Consider the following 13,012-nt stretch of genomic DNA (forward strand, 5'->3'; position numbering starts at 1 on the left):
CTGTTTGATAAGATTATGTGGAATTTGTGTCCCAGAATTGGCTAATAAAATCCGAATTAGCCTGCCAGTGCAGTGGTGGGACCCTCTGATCTGCCGAGTATTTATATTAAAAGAGAGACGATAACAAGTAATCAGGCAGAGAAACGACTTTAGAAAGCCTTCGCCCCACCCCCTTGCCCCAATAATAGAAACAAGACTATTGTGACAGCTTGACACAGTGATTCGTTTGCATATGCACAGATTCAGGGAGGAAAGGGCTTCCTGAGCAGGTCGTGACTGAGCGAGGCTGCCATGGTTTCCCCAGTGAAGCAGGGAAGTGGTTTTGAAAGACTTTCTGTGATCAGCACACCTCCCCCACACACTGAATCAGCACCAGAGACAACTGGAAACTATCTGTTGTTTGAGAATGAGACCCCCCTTCCATTCCAGGCTCTGAAAGAACTTGAACCTAAGCTGGCTCTGCTCCATCCATGATTTCCCTCCTCTTTTGCTCCCCTCTCCCCTCAAAGGCACTAGGGTAGATCTTGACTTTGTGCGATAGTGTAAAATGTGTGAGAGCGAATTGGCAGCCCGTTTTTCATTTCTCCCAATTTTTATTTCCATTGGCTTCCACTGACCCATTTTATGCTATCGCACAAAGTCAAAATCTACCCTAGTGACTCATGCTGGAGTACAGCTCCATGGGTGCTGTCTCCTCTCCCACACCTAGTTCCATAATGGCCCTCCTTTGTGTGCGACCCAAGACAGCAGTGTCCGGGAGATCCATGTTTAATTCTGGGAGACTCCAGGACAATCCGGGAGGGTTGGCAACTGTACATCAGGAGCAAGAATCCTGGCTGATTTATCTCCTGCCCAGCCCAGGAGCGCTAAGGCTGATTGTACTGGCCCTGTGATTTACTGGCTCAGCACAGACCAGAACCGCTCTGCTCCTCCACTGTCGATAGCTGGCTGATACATCGTTCGTCCTTCGACATCGAAGTGAGGTCTTTGATTACTGATGAGATCGACTTTTGCTCGGAATGAGCGTCTGCAGAGTGAACAATGGATCCCGGATATACTAGTTTGGGAATCTGGATTTTTCAAGCGAGACCACCTCAGCTGGCGTTTACCTTCAGCATCAGCAATGTGACAGGCCTCATAGTAAGGGGTACCTTCATGAATGTTTTTTCGCCATGCTTTCTTATCTTGAGCAAGTTGTTCCCACTTATGGACATCTATTTAGCACTGTTTCAGAGTAGCTTTTATGCCTCTTGTTGACCAGCATGAAATCGCTTCCCAGTTGCCAATGTGCCATAAAAGATGTAGAGGGAGCCTTACTCTTTATTTAACCCATGCTGTTCCTGCCATGGGGGTGTTTGATGGGCCAGTGTAGAGGGAGCTTTACTCTGTATCTAACCTGTGCTGTTCCTGCCATGGGGGTGTTTGATGGGCCAGTGTAGAGGGAGCTTTACTCTGTATCTAACCCGTGCTGTTCCTGCCATGTGGGTGTTTGATGGGACAGTGTAGAGAGAACTTTACACTGTATCTAACCTGTGTTGTACCTGCTCTGGGTGTGTTTGATGGGACAGTGTAGAGGGGGCTTTACGTTGTATCTAACCCATGTTGTACCTGCCCTGGGAGTGTTTGATGGGACAGTGTAGAGGGAGCTTTACTCTGTATCTAACCTGTGTTGTACCTGCCCTGGGTGTGTTTGATGGGGCAGTGTAGCGGGAGCTTTACTCTGTATCTAACCCGTCCTGTACCTGCCCTGGGTGTGTTTGATGGGACAGTGTAAAGGGAGCTTTACTCTGTATCTAACCCGTGCTGTACCTGCCCAGGGAGTGTTTGATGGGACAGTGTAGAGGGAGCTTTACTCTGTATCTAGCCCGTGCTGTACCTGCCCTGGGAGTGTTTGATGGGACAGTGTAGAGGGAGCTTTACTCTGTATCTAACCCGTGCTGTACCTGCCCTGGGAGTGTTTGTTGGGGCAGTGTAGAGGGAGCTTTACTCTGTATCTAACCCGTGCTGTACCTGCCCTGGGAGTGTTTGTTGGGGCAGTGTAGAGGGAGCTTTACTCTGTATCTAGCCTGTGCTGTACCTGCCCTGGGAGTGTTTGTTGGGACAGTGTCGAGGGAGCTTTACTCTGTATCTAGCCCGTGCTGTACCTGCCCTGGGAGTGTTTGATGGGACAGTGTAGAGGGAGCTTTACTCTGTATCTAACCCGTGCTGTACCTGCCCAGGGAGTGTTTGATGGGACAGTGTAGAGGGAGCTTTACTCTGTATCTAGCCCGTGCTGTACCTGCCCTGGGAGTGTTTGATGGGACAGTGTAGAGGGAGCTTTACTCTGTATCTAACCCGTGCTGTACCTGCCCTGGGAGTGTTTGTTGGGGCAGTGTAGAGGGAGCTTTACTCTGTATCTAACCCGTGCTGTACCTGCCCTGGGAGTGTTTGTTGGGGCAGTGTAGAGGGAGCTTTACTCTGTATCTAGCCTGTGCTGTACCTGCCCTGGGAGTGTTTGTTGGGACAGTGTCGAGGGAGCTTTACTCTGTATCTAGCCCGTGCTGTACCTGCCCTGGGAGTGTTTGATGGGACAGTGTAGAGGGAGCTTTACTCTGTATCTAACCCGTGCTGTACCTGCCCTGGGAGTGTTTGTTCGGGCAGTGTAGAGGGAGCTTTACTCTGTATCTAACCCGTGCTGTACCTGCCCTGGGAGTGTTTGTTGGGGCAGTGTAGAGGGAGCTTTACTCTGTATCTAACCCATGCTGTACCTGCCCTGGGAGTGTTTGTTGGGGCAGTGTAGAGGGAGCTTTACTCTATATCTAGCCCGTGCTGTACCTGCCCTGGGAGTGTTTGATGCCGATACTGGGTACCTGCAATGAGAAGTGCTCCAATCCGCAGCACTAACATCCCTCACCTGATGAACAGAAAGTTTATAAACAAATTAGAAGAACAAAGATGCGAATGAAAGGCCATGAATTGCCTACGGAGGGCACACATGTGTGAGATTGCAATCGTGCATTGAGGAGCTGGGATGATCACCATAACCCGCAGGTGAGATTGTATGTCTGTCCCTCAGGGTACTTTGCATTAATATAATACATTAAATGAAACGTTTTGCTATGTTTTTCAGCAAATACAGGCCTCAGCTGGAACAACACAATGACAATTTCTCTCTCTCCACCATTGCCGAGGGCTCCCACGCAAATGTAAGAAAACTATGCACCACTTCATCTAATCTTTTACCCCATGGCCGTGCGTTGGCTTACTATGATAATATTATATGTCAGGTAACCTCTTTTCTTGTGTATTCTCTAAATGCCTGTGAACCCGCAGCTAGAAGCAGAGTCTACCTGCCATCCAGAGCAAGTCTGATCTTACAGCGGAAAAATGCCCCTCTCTAATCACCTTTGGAAATTTGAGAATTTTTAAAGCAGCACTTGGAAAAAAGAAACTCACTAAAGTCAGGGGAAACTTTCTCTCCCAAACGGTAATCGAATTGTAGGATAAGTTAGCGGGGCAGTGGGCAGTGTAAATGGGTTCAAGAGGGTGGGGGTGAATTTTTGTAGAGGTTGTCCTGCTCATCTGTCTTTACTTCAGCAAAAGAGTGATGATAATGTACAGCTCGCTGACACGTGGAGTTATTTGTTCTTAATTTTAGGCATATGGGTATTGCTGGCAAGGTCAGCATTTATTGCCCATCCCTAGTTGCCCTAAGAAGGTGGTGGTGAGCATTCTTCTTTGAAGCGGCTTGATACAACTGAGTGGCTTGCTCGACCATTTCAGAGTCAATCATGTTGGTGTAGGACTGGAATCACATATAGGCCAGACTGGGTAAGGATAGCAGGTTTCCTTCCCTAAAGGGCATTAGTGATCTGGTTGGATTTTTATTGATTCCAGCATTTTTTTCTCTCCAGATTTTCTTTTAACTGAATTAAAATTCTCAAACTATCGAGGCTATTAAAAGTAGCAAGGGAGGAAATTGCGGAGGCTCTGACCATCATTTTCCAATCCTCCATTTTACAATCCTCCCTGGCTACCGGAGTGGTGCCAGAGGTTTGGAGAACTGCGAATGTTGTGCCGTTGTTTAAAAAGGGAGGAAGGGATAAACCGAGCAATTACAGGCCAGTTAGTTTAGCCTCAGTGGTGGGCAAATTACTGGAATCAATTCTGAGGGACAGTATAAACCTTCATTTAGAAAGACACAAATTAATCAGGGACAGTCAGCATGGTTTTGTTAAGGGAAGGTCGTGTCTGACTAACTTGATTGAATTCTTTGAGGAGGTAACAAGGAGGGTTGATGAGGGCAGTGTATTTGATGTAATCTACATGGATTTTAGCAAGGCTTTTGACAAGATCCCATATGGCAGGCTGATCAAAAAAGTAAAAGCCCATGGGATCTAAGGGAGAGTGGCAAACTGGATCCAAAATTGGCTCAGTGGCAGGAAGCAAAGGGTAATGGTTGAGGGGAGCTTTTGCGACTGGAAGGCTGTTTCCAGTGAAGTTTCACAGGGCTCAGTACTTGGTCCATTACGTTTTGTAGTATATATTCATGATTTAGACTTAAATGTAGGGGGCATGATAAAGAAATTTGCAGATGATACAAAAATTGGCCTAGTGGTTGGCAGTGAGGAGGAAAACTTTAGACTGCAGGAAGATAGCGATGAACTGGTCAGTTGGGCAGAAAAGTGTGAGGTAATGCATTTGGGGAGGGGCAACAAGGCAAGGGAATACACAATTAATGGGAGTATACTGAGAGGTGTGGAGGAACAGAGGGACCTTGGAGTGTATGTCCACAGATCCTTAAAGGTAGCAGGACAGGTTGATAAAGTAGTTAAAAAGGCATACGGAATGCTTTCCTTTATTAGCTGAGGCATAGAATATAAGTGCAGGGAAGTTATGCTAGAACTGTATACAACACTGGTTAGGCCACAGCTTGAGTACTGCGTGCAGTTCTGGTCACCACATTACAGGAAGGATGTGATTGCACTGGAGAGGGTGCAGAGGAGATTTACGAAGATGTTGCCAGGACTGGAAAACTTTAGCTATGAGTAAAGATTGGATAGGCTGGAGTTGTTTTCCTTGGAACAGAGGAGGCTGAAGGGAAATTTAATTGAGATGTATAAAATTATGAGGGGCCTAGATAGAGTGGATATGAAGGACCTATTTCCCTTAGCAGAGGGGTCAAGAACTATGGGGCATAGATTTAAAGTAGTTGGTAGAAGGATTAGAGGGGAGATGAGGAAAAAACATTTCACCCAGAGGGTGGTGGGGGTCTGGAACTCACTGCCCGAAAGAGTGGTAGAGGCAGAAACCCTCATCACATTTAAAAATTGCTTGGATGTGCACTTGAAGAGCCGTAACCTACAGGGCTACGGACCTAGTGCTGGAAGGTGGGATTAGGCTGGGTAGCTCTTTTCCAGCCGGCACGGACACGATGGGCCGAATGGCCTCCTTCTGTGTCGTAATTTTTCTATGATTCTATGAAACTGCCACGGTAAAATTAGAGCTCATGTTCTACACCGAATTACTAGCCCAGGACTCTGAATTACTAGTTCAGTAACATAACCACTACACTACCGTACTCACATATGCATGAAGTGTTCCCCTGAAGCTAAGGAGTGGCTTCATGCATATATTAGGGAGAATGGAATAGAGGGAGGGTGCAAAGAGGTAATTGGAGTGGGAGAAGGCTCATGTGGAGTATAAACACCATCGTAGCCTCGTTAGGCCGAATGGCCTCTTTCTGTGCTGTAGATTCTATGTAGAAGAGCCGTGGAAATTACCTAGAATTTACAGCACAGAAGTAGGCCATTCAGCCCACCTGGTCTATGCCGGTGTATATGCGCTATACGAGCCTCCTTCCACTCTACTTCATCTAACCCTATCAGCATATCCTTCTATTCCTTCCTCATGTACTTATCTAGCTTCCCCTTAAATTCTGAAAGATTGGGGTTCACACCATTTTCTCAGAGTTTCCACATCTCTTTCACAGAAGTTATCGTGCATGAGTGGGAAAACCTTCATGGAAATTCAACCTCCGTGTTTCAGGGTAGAGTCAATCATAGAATCATACGGCACAGGAGCCTGCCATTTGGCCCATCGTACCTGTGCCGGCTCTTTGGCAGAGCTATCCAATTAGTCCCACTCCCCTGCTCTTTCCCCATAGCCCTGCAAATGTTTCTTTTTCAAGTAAATAGCCAATTCCCCTTTGCAAGTTACGATTGAATCTGCTTCTTCTCTCCTTCTTCGGCAGTCCTTCGGAACCGAGGATGACTTGCTTCCACATTAAAAATGAGTTTGCAGGTGACTGATGAGTCCAATGACGGACCTACAGTCTCTGTCACAGATGGGGCAGACGGTGGTTGAAAGGCGGGTGGGTGGGGTGCTTGGGTTGACGTGCGCTCCTTGCGCTGCCTGTGCTTGGCTTCCGCTTGCTCCCAGCGAAGAGACTCGAGGTGTTCAGCGCCTTCCAGGATGCTTCTCCTCCACTTTGTGCAGTCTTGGGCCAGGGATTCCCAGGTGTCGGTGGGGATGTTACACTTTTTCAAGGAGGCTTTGAGGGTGTCCTTGAAGCGTTTCCTCTGCCCACCTGGGGCTCTCTTGCCGTGCCGGAGCTCCGAGTAGAGCGCTTGTTTTGGGAGTCTCATATCGGGCATGCGGACAATGTGACCCGTCCATCGGAGCTGATTGAGCGTGGTCAGAGCTTCGATGCTGGGGATGTTGGCTTGAGCAAGAACACTGACGTTGGTGCGCCTATCCTGCCAATGGATTTGCAGGATCTTGCGGAGGCAGTGTTGGTGGTACCTCTCCAGTGCTTTGAAGTGTCTGCTGTACATGGTCCATGTCTCTGAGGCATACAGCAGGGTGGGTATCACTGCTGCCCTGTAGACCATGAGCTTAGTGCCGGGTTTGAGGTCCTGGTCTTCAAACACTCTCTTCCTCAGGCGACCGAAGGCTGCACTGGCACACTGAAGGCGGTGTTGGACTTCGTCGTCGACACCTGCCCTTGTTGACAGTAGGCTCCCGAGGTATGGAAAGTGGTCCACGTTGTCCAAGGCCTTGTCGTGGATTTTGATAATCGGAGGGCAGCACTGTGTGGCGGGGGCAGGTCGGTAGAGGACCTTTGTCTTACGGATGTTTAGTGTAAGGCCCATGCTCTCGTACGCTTCGGTGAAGGTGTTTACGATGGTTTGGAGTTCGACCTCTGAGTGAGCGCAGATGCAATCATCGTCTGCATACTGTAATTCGACGACAGAGGATGGGACGACCTTGGATCTGGACTGGAGGCGACGGAGGTTGAACAGTTTCCCGTTTGTTCTGTAAATTAGCTCCACTCCAGTGGGGAGCTTACTGAGGGTGAGATGGAGCATTGCAGCAAGGAAGATCGAGAAGAGCGTTGGTGCGATGACACAACCTTGCTTGACCCCGGTTCATATGTGAATTGGGTCTGTGGTGGAACCATTGGTCAGGATCACGGCTTGCATATCGTCGTGAAGCAGGCGGAGGATAGTGACAAACTTTTGAGGGCAGCCGAATTTGAGGAGGACACTCCATAATCCCTCACGGTTGACAGTGTCCAAAGCCTTTGTGAGATCAAAGAAGGCCATGTACAGTGATTGGTGGTGTTCCCTGCATTTCTCTTGTAATTGACGTGCGGTGAAGAGGAGAACAGGAGAGTGCAGTTAGGCCAGTGCTCAGAAACATACACCGTGACCCACCAATGAAGCATTGATTGTCAATCTGACCCATCAGTAGCTGAATTACACTGGATATGGTGGCCTCCTGGTTATGCTACTGGTCATGAGTTCAAATTTCACCAGGGAAACTTGTGAAATTGAATTCAATGTATCTGATCATTTCTGGGCTGGCACCAGAAAATGATCGTGATAGCTGCCGTATTGTTGTAAAAACCCAATTGATTCATTTATGTGCTTCAGGGAAGGGAGCCTGCTACCCTTACCTGGAATGACCTACATGTGATTCCAGTCCTACACTATGTGGTTGACTCTTAATGTCCTCAGGGTCACGAGTGATGGGCAATAAATGTGGCCTTGCCAGGATCACCCTCATCCGGAGAACAAATTATAAAAAAGATGCACCATCAGGTTCAATAATGAAATAAGTAGCCCAGAAGGTCCTCGGTACAAATCCCTAATTTACGTTGAGTGGATGAATCCCAGCTAGGGTGATGGGCGTGGTGTTGCAATTTGCTCAGCATCCCATGGCCAGAGAAGGAGACAAATTTTACCATGGTACTTGCTTATGATCCGTGACCCCCTCCTCCCTGCCTAAAAGTGTTTGTGGATGTTGGGTGAGACCAGGATTGGGTTTGACTCCCTCCATGGTTGAATTGCCTGCCAACACTCAAAGCTAAATGGAGAATGAGAGAAAAAAATTGAACAAGGGAGTGGAAACAAAATCAGATGTTCCGAAGTGCATCTTTCAGAAGACAGTGTCACATCTAAAGCCAGCTTGTATTGGCCTACAGAATGTTGCAGCCTGCAGCCTGGCGAAATGACTCATACTGACCTGTGTTTGTCCTTCTCTAATGGAACAGAATAGTCATTGGATGTTAAATATTTCTAAAATTGCAGTAAATTAAAAATTGGCCAAAATGAAAAGGGGGCGATGCCTTACCCGTTATAGAGGACTGAAAATAATAAGATCTGTTTGCTCATCTTGCTCTGTAGTCACATAAACAGATTAGCTGCTGCTACAGTCCAGATAAACACATATCCCGACACAAATCCCACCTTGTTCTCCCCCACTGTATAGAATCCCAATGTAATAAACCCCTTCCCATTCACTCCCATTCTGTAGAATCCAATGGAACAAACCCATTCTCATTCACTCCAATTGTCAAGAATCCCAATGGAACAAACACTTTCCATCCACTCCCATTGCATGAACTCCCAATGGAACAAACCCCTTACCATTCACTCCCATTCTGTAGAATCACAATGTACTAAACCCCTTCCCATTCACTCCCATTCTGTAGAATCCCAATGTACTAAACCCCTTCCCATTCACTCCCATTCTGTAGAATCACAATGTACTAAACCCCTTCCCATTCACTCCCATTGTGTAGAATCACAATGTACTAAACCCCTTCCCATTCACTCCCATTGTATAGAATCCCAATGTACTAAACCCCTTCCCATTCACTCCCATTGTGTAGAATCACAATGTACTAAACCCCTTCCCATTCACTCCCATTGTGTAGAATCACAATGGAACAAACCCCTTCCCATTCACTCCCATTGTGTAGAATCACAATGGAACAAACCCCTTCCCATTCACTCCCATTCTGTAGAATCACAATGTACTAAACCCCTTCCCATTCACTCCCATTCTGTAGAATCACAATGTACTAAACCCCTTCCCATTCACTCCCATTGTGTAGAATCACAATGTACTAAACCCCTTCCCATTCACTCCCATTGTGTAGAATCACAATGTACTAAACCCCTTCCCATTCACTCCCATTGTGTAGAATCACAATGGAACAAACCCCTTCCCATTCACTCATAGGAACATAGGAACACACTCCCATTATGTAGAATCACAATGGAACAAACACTTTCCATCCACTCCCATTGCAAGAACTCCCAATGGAACAAACCCCTTCCCATTCCCATCCATTGAATAAAATTGTAATTGACTAACCTCTTCCCAGTCCCTCGCGGTGTATAGAATTATAACTGACTAACCCCCTTCCCATTCACTCTCATTGCATGAAATTCCAATGGACAGGATGACATCCCATTGACCTTGGGTATGTGGAATCCCAGTGTAAAAATTCCCTTTCCTTTCCTACCCTACAGAATATGAAGCATCTTGGGAAATGGGAGATGCATTTATCAGAGTTTAACTGTACTGCTTTAATATAGAACATCTAGCGAAATCCAGCTGAGTAGTGACATCAGTGGGACATCACATCCTCATGAGATGGGCTCACCTTCATCTTCATGTTAAGGCTTCAACCCACAGGCTTAAAGATTGGGGATGAGTTGGGGATGTGATTCTCACATTCATTCCCTCTGGATTTCATCGCTTAATCATCCCACGGCTTTTAAAATATAGAATGTTATTCTTAAAGGGCTATTTTCTCCACGCGAAAGCATTTGGGCAAACCCCTTTTTTTTAGGGGGGGGGAGAGGAGCTAGATGATGTTATGCGAAATGATGCATTGAAGTTTTCGACATGATTTACATTGTTGAGTAGTGCGCTTGTGAATGAATGATGCCACCATCAAGAGGTTGCAGTAATGAAGAAAAATGAGGGCTGTTTTTACGGAACAGCGAAGGTTAAGGGGAGAACTAAGAGTTTTTTTTAATTTATGAACGGTTTCAGATGGGTAAATAGTGAAAGGTTGTATCCAATGGTTGATGAATCAGTAACAAGAACAGTAGAACAACAAAGAGGAAAGAGGGAGGTGAGAAGAAATATATTCACACCGAGGGCCACTAGAACATGGAGGGGGTAATTTTAACTTTTGGTGATAGTGTAAACTGGGCGATGTCAGATCAGCCATCCGTTATACACCTCTCCTGATTTTCACTTCAATTGAACATTTTATCACGGGAGGCTATTGAGATTGATCATTTAAAGGGAATTGGAGAAAGATTTCAAATGGAAGAATATAAAAGATTCCGGGGAATCGACAGTGAAATGGGATGAGAGCAGACTGCTCCAGGTGAAAAGCCAGCACTGGTGTGATGGGCCAAATGGCCTCCTGTGCGTAATTTTGATGATTCTATGAACTGAAGCAAAGCTTTCCCAAATGCTTTGCCTTGAAGAGAGTGTCTCTTTACTGAATTGCTCGTCATGGTTCGAAATGTTTGTCACTGATGTTTCTAGAAGGGCGCGGGTAACGCCATCGGCAATGCGATGACATCATCACAGAGCACGTGCTGACATGTTGATCAATTTACATTCAATGAAATGACCACATGTCCACTCAGAGAGTCAGCAGATGTTGTTCTGTACTCTTCATTGCCTTGTGAGTGATCTGTGTGGTGTTAGCTGTACAGATGCACTTGACTGTTTCAGCCACGGATCAGAGGGCAAGTGTGCTGAGGCACAAGCAGGAAGGCTCCAGGGTTGAATCCTGGTCTGTGCTGATAGTTTGGTCTCAGCCAGGACTGTGGTGGGGTGGCAGGCGATATGATGGAACCAGGTGCCCCTGGGTGAGGCAGGGTTCCTCTTCCTGATCAATAATACTAACTTCTCCCAGTCAGCATCCTCCATTGAAGACTGTATCGCTACTGATGTGTATCCACTCCCTCACATGGTCACTCGGTAACCATTCCCACCTGGCAGCCAATTGAGGTCATCGGTTCAATTATTTTCAGTTAGTTAATCATTAGGAATGGCGATAACCCTACACAGACTCTTGGGCCCTACTAAAATGTGCTCAATTTCCCTCCCAGATAATAACATAATTTTCCAAATGTGTTGTGATTGGCAGCAGATGCTTCTCGTTCTCAAACCCTATCTGAGGGACTGCTGTGACTGTGCATCACTCTCAGGAACAACTCACCCATTTATTATCTTCTCTTCTCTTTTCTTCTTCCCCCGTGTGTGTACGTGTGTGTGTGTGGGGTTTGTTTTTTGTTTTTGAAACAATTCTATCTCCAGGATGACGCGAATGGACAAAATAAAACCCAAGATTCATTAAAAACCTGCCCGAAAGACGAAGACTCACTCAACGTGCAAAACAACTGGACACCAAAACACGACAACAAGGACAGTGCGAGCGCTGAGGTAAACTCGCTACAGAACAACATGATGTAAATCAGTCGCAACAAATGTGTACATTTTTTTTTAATGACATTTTTCCCCCTGCCTTATGGAACGCTTAGCATGCTTTGATGTATTTTATATAAAAAAATATATAAAGAGAGATAATTATGAGAAATCCTTTGTTATTTGTTTGACAAAAAAGACAGAAAACAGCAAAAAAAGAATCCCCCTCCCTCGAACTGAATTGTGACCCCTCCTCGCTTTGATTGACCATACGTTGCAGTTTGATGGAGTGATTTACATTTGCTGCTGAGTTTTTGTACTTAGCCTATCTGGCTATATTTTTCTCTCTCTTCTGGATTTTCCGTTTTGACCTGAGACTCAGAAAACAAAAAATGTTGATTATTGAAATAAATCTTTTTAAATTTAATTGTAGTGTGTGTGTTTATGTTTCCTCCATCACATTGTGACTGGGAAATTTCTGTGTGGTTTTCACCCCTGACCTTTACCCAGGGTATGCAAGTGTAAGGTTGCAAAAAGAAGGGCGGAGAAGACAGACTGGATCTTGGTTTAACGTCTCATCCAAAGGACGGCACCTCCAACAGTGCAGCACTCCCTCAGTACTGCACTGGAGTGTCAGCCAGAATTAGGTGCTCAAGCCCTGGAGTGGGACTCAAACCCACAACCATTGAGCCAGGCTAGTACTGTACTCAGGTACTAGCCTGAAATAAACTAACCACAGAACACAACGATTGAAACATCAAGAAGATTCTCTCCCTGCAACAGATACAAATGTAAGCATATAGAATAGAGCTCCAGACACATTAGTTAATGCTGTCCAGTTAGGAATGGGATTGAGGATTATAAGGATAAATGTAGATGCTTAAAATCAGATTCTATTTAACCTGGCACCACTGCCCGCTTGCATGGCAAGTGCCTTCTCAGCGCAGCAGGCAGCGCGTCAGTCTCCTAATGCGAAGATCCCGAGTTGAATCTTCAGAGAAGGCGTCAGTGCTGGCAAAGTAGTTTTTTTGGCTTCTCTCACCTTTGCTGGATGCGAAAATCAAGAAGTCTTGCTGACTACATGGCAGAAAAAGATTTGCTGTCCTTTGGCCCGTCTGACAGGGGTTCAGTGACACGTGAGAGCCCATTTCTTTCTGAAGAATTGCTCTAAGCCAAAGGGGGAGTGGAGAATGCGGGCATCGATCCCGCTACTTCTTACCAATCAATTACTTCTATTTTCTAAAATGGTACTTCACTAAAATACATTGGGGGAAAAATTCAGTTG

General features: G+C 46.1%; 1 protein-coding gene across 1 annotated transcript in view; it reads left to right on the forward strand.

Moving 5' to 3' along the window:
- The window catches only part of LOC147114716 (uncharacterized), an 88,481-nt gene extending 76,327 nt beyond the window's left edge, over positions 1–12,154 (forward strand). The window contains exons 4-5 of the mRNA XM_085992589.1: positions 3,110–3,185; positions 11,620–12,154. Of these exons, the coding sequence (XP_085848715.1) occupies positions 3,110–3,185; positions 11,620–11,775 (232 nt within the window). The 3' untranslated portion in view covers positions 11,776–12,154. The remainder of the gene's footprint in view (positions 1–3,109; positions 3,186–11,619) is intronic.
- The last annotated feature ends 858 nt before the right edge of the window (positions 12,155–13,012 follow it).

This window comes from Somniosus microcephalus, chromosome 7, assembly GCF_052327205.1.
Source record: "Somniosus microcephalus isolate GS21.2 chromosome 7, FLI_Smic_1.0, whole genome shotgun sequence".
Classification (NCBI taxonomy): domain Eukaryota; kingdom Metazoa; phylum Chordata; class Chondrichthyes; order Squaliformes; family Somniosidae; genus Somniosus; species Somniosus microcephalus.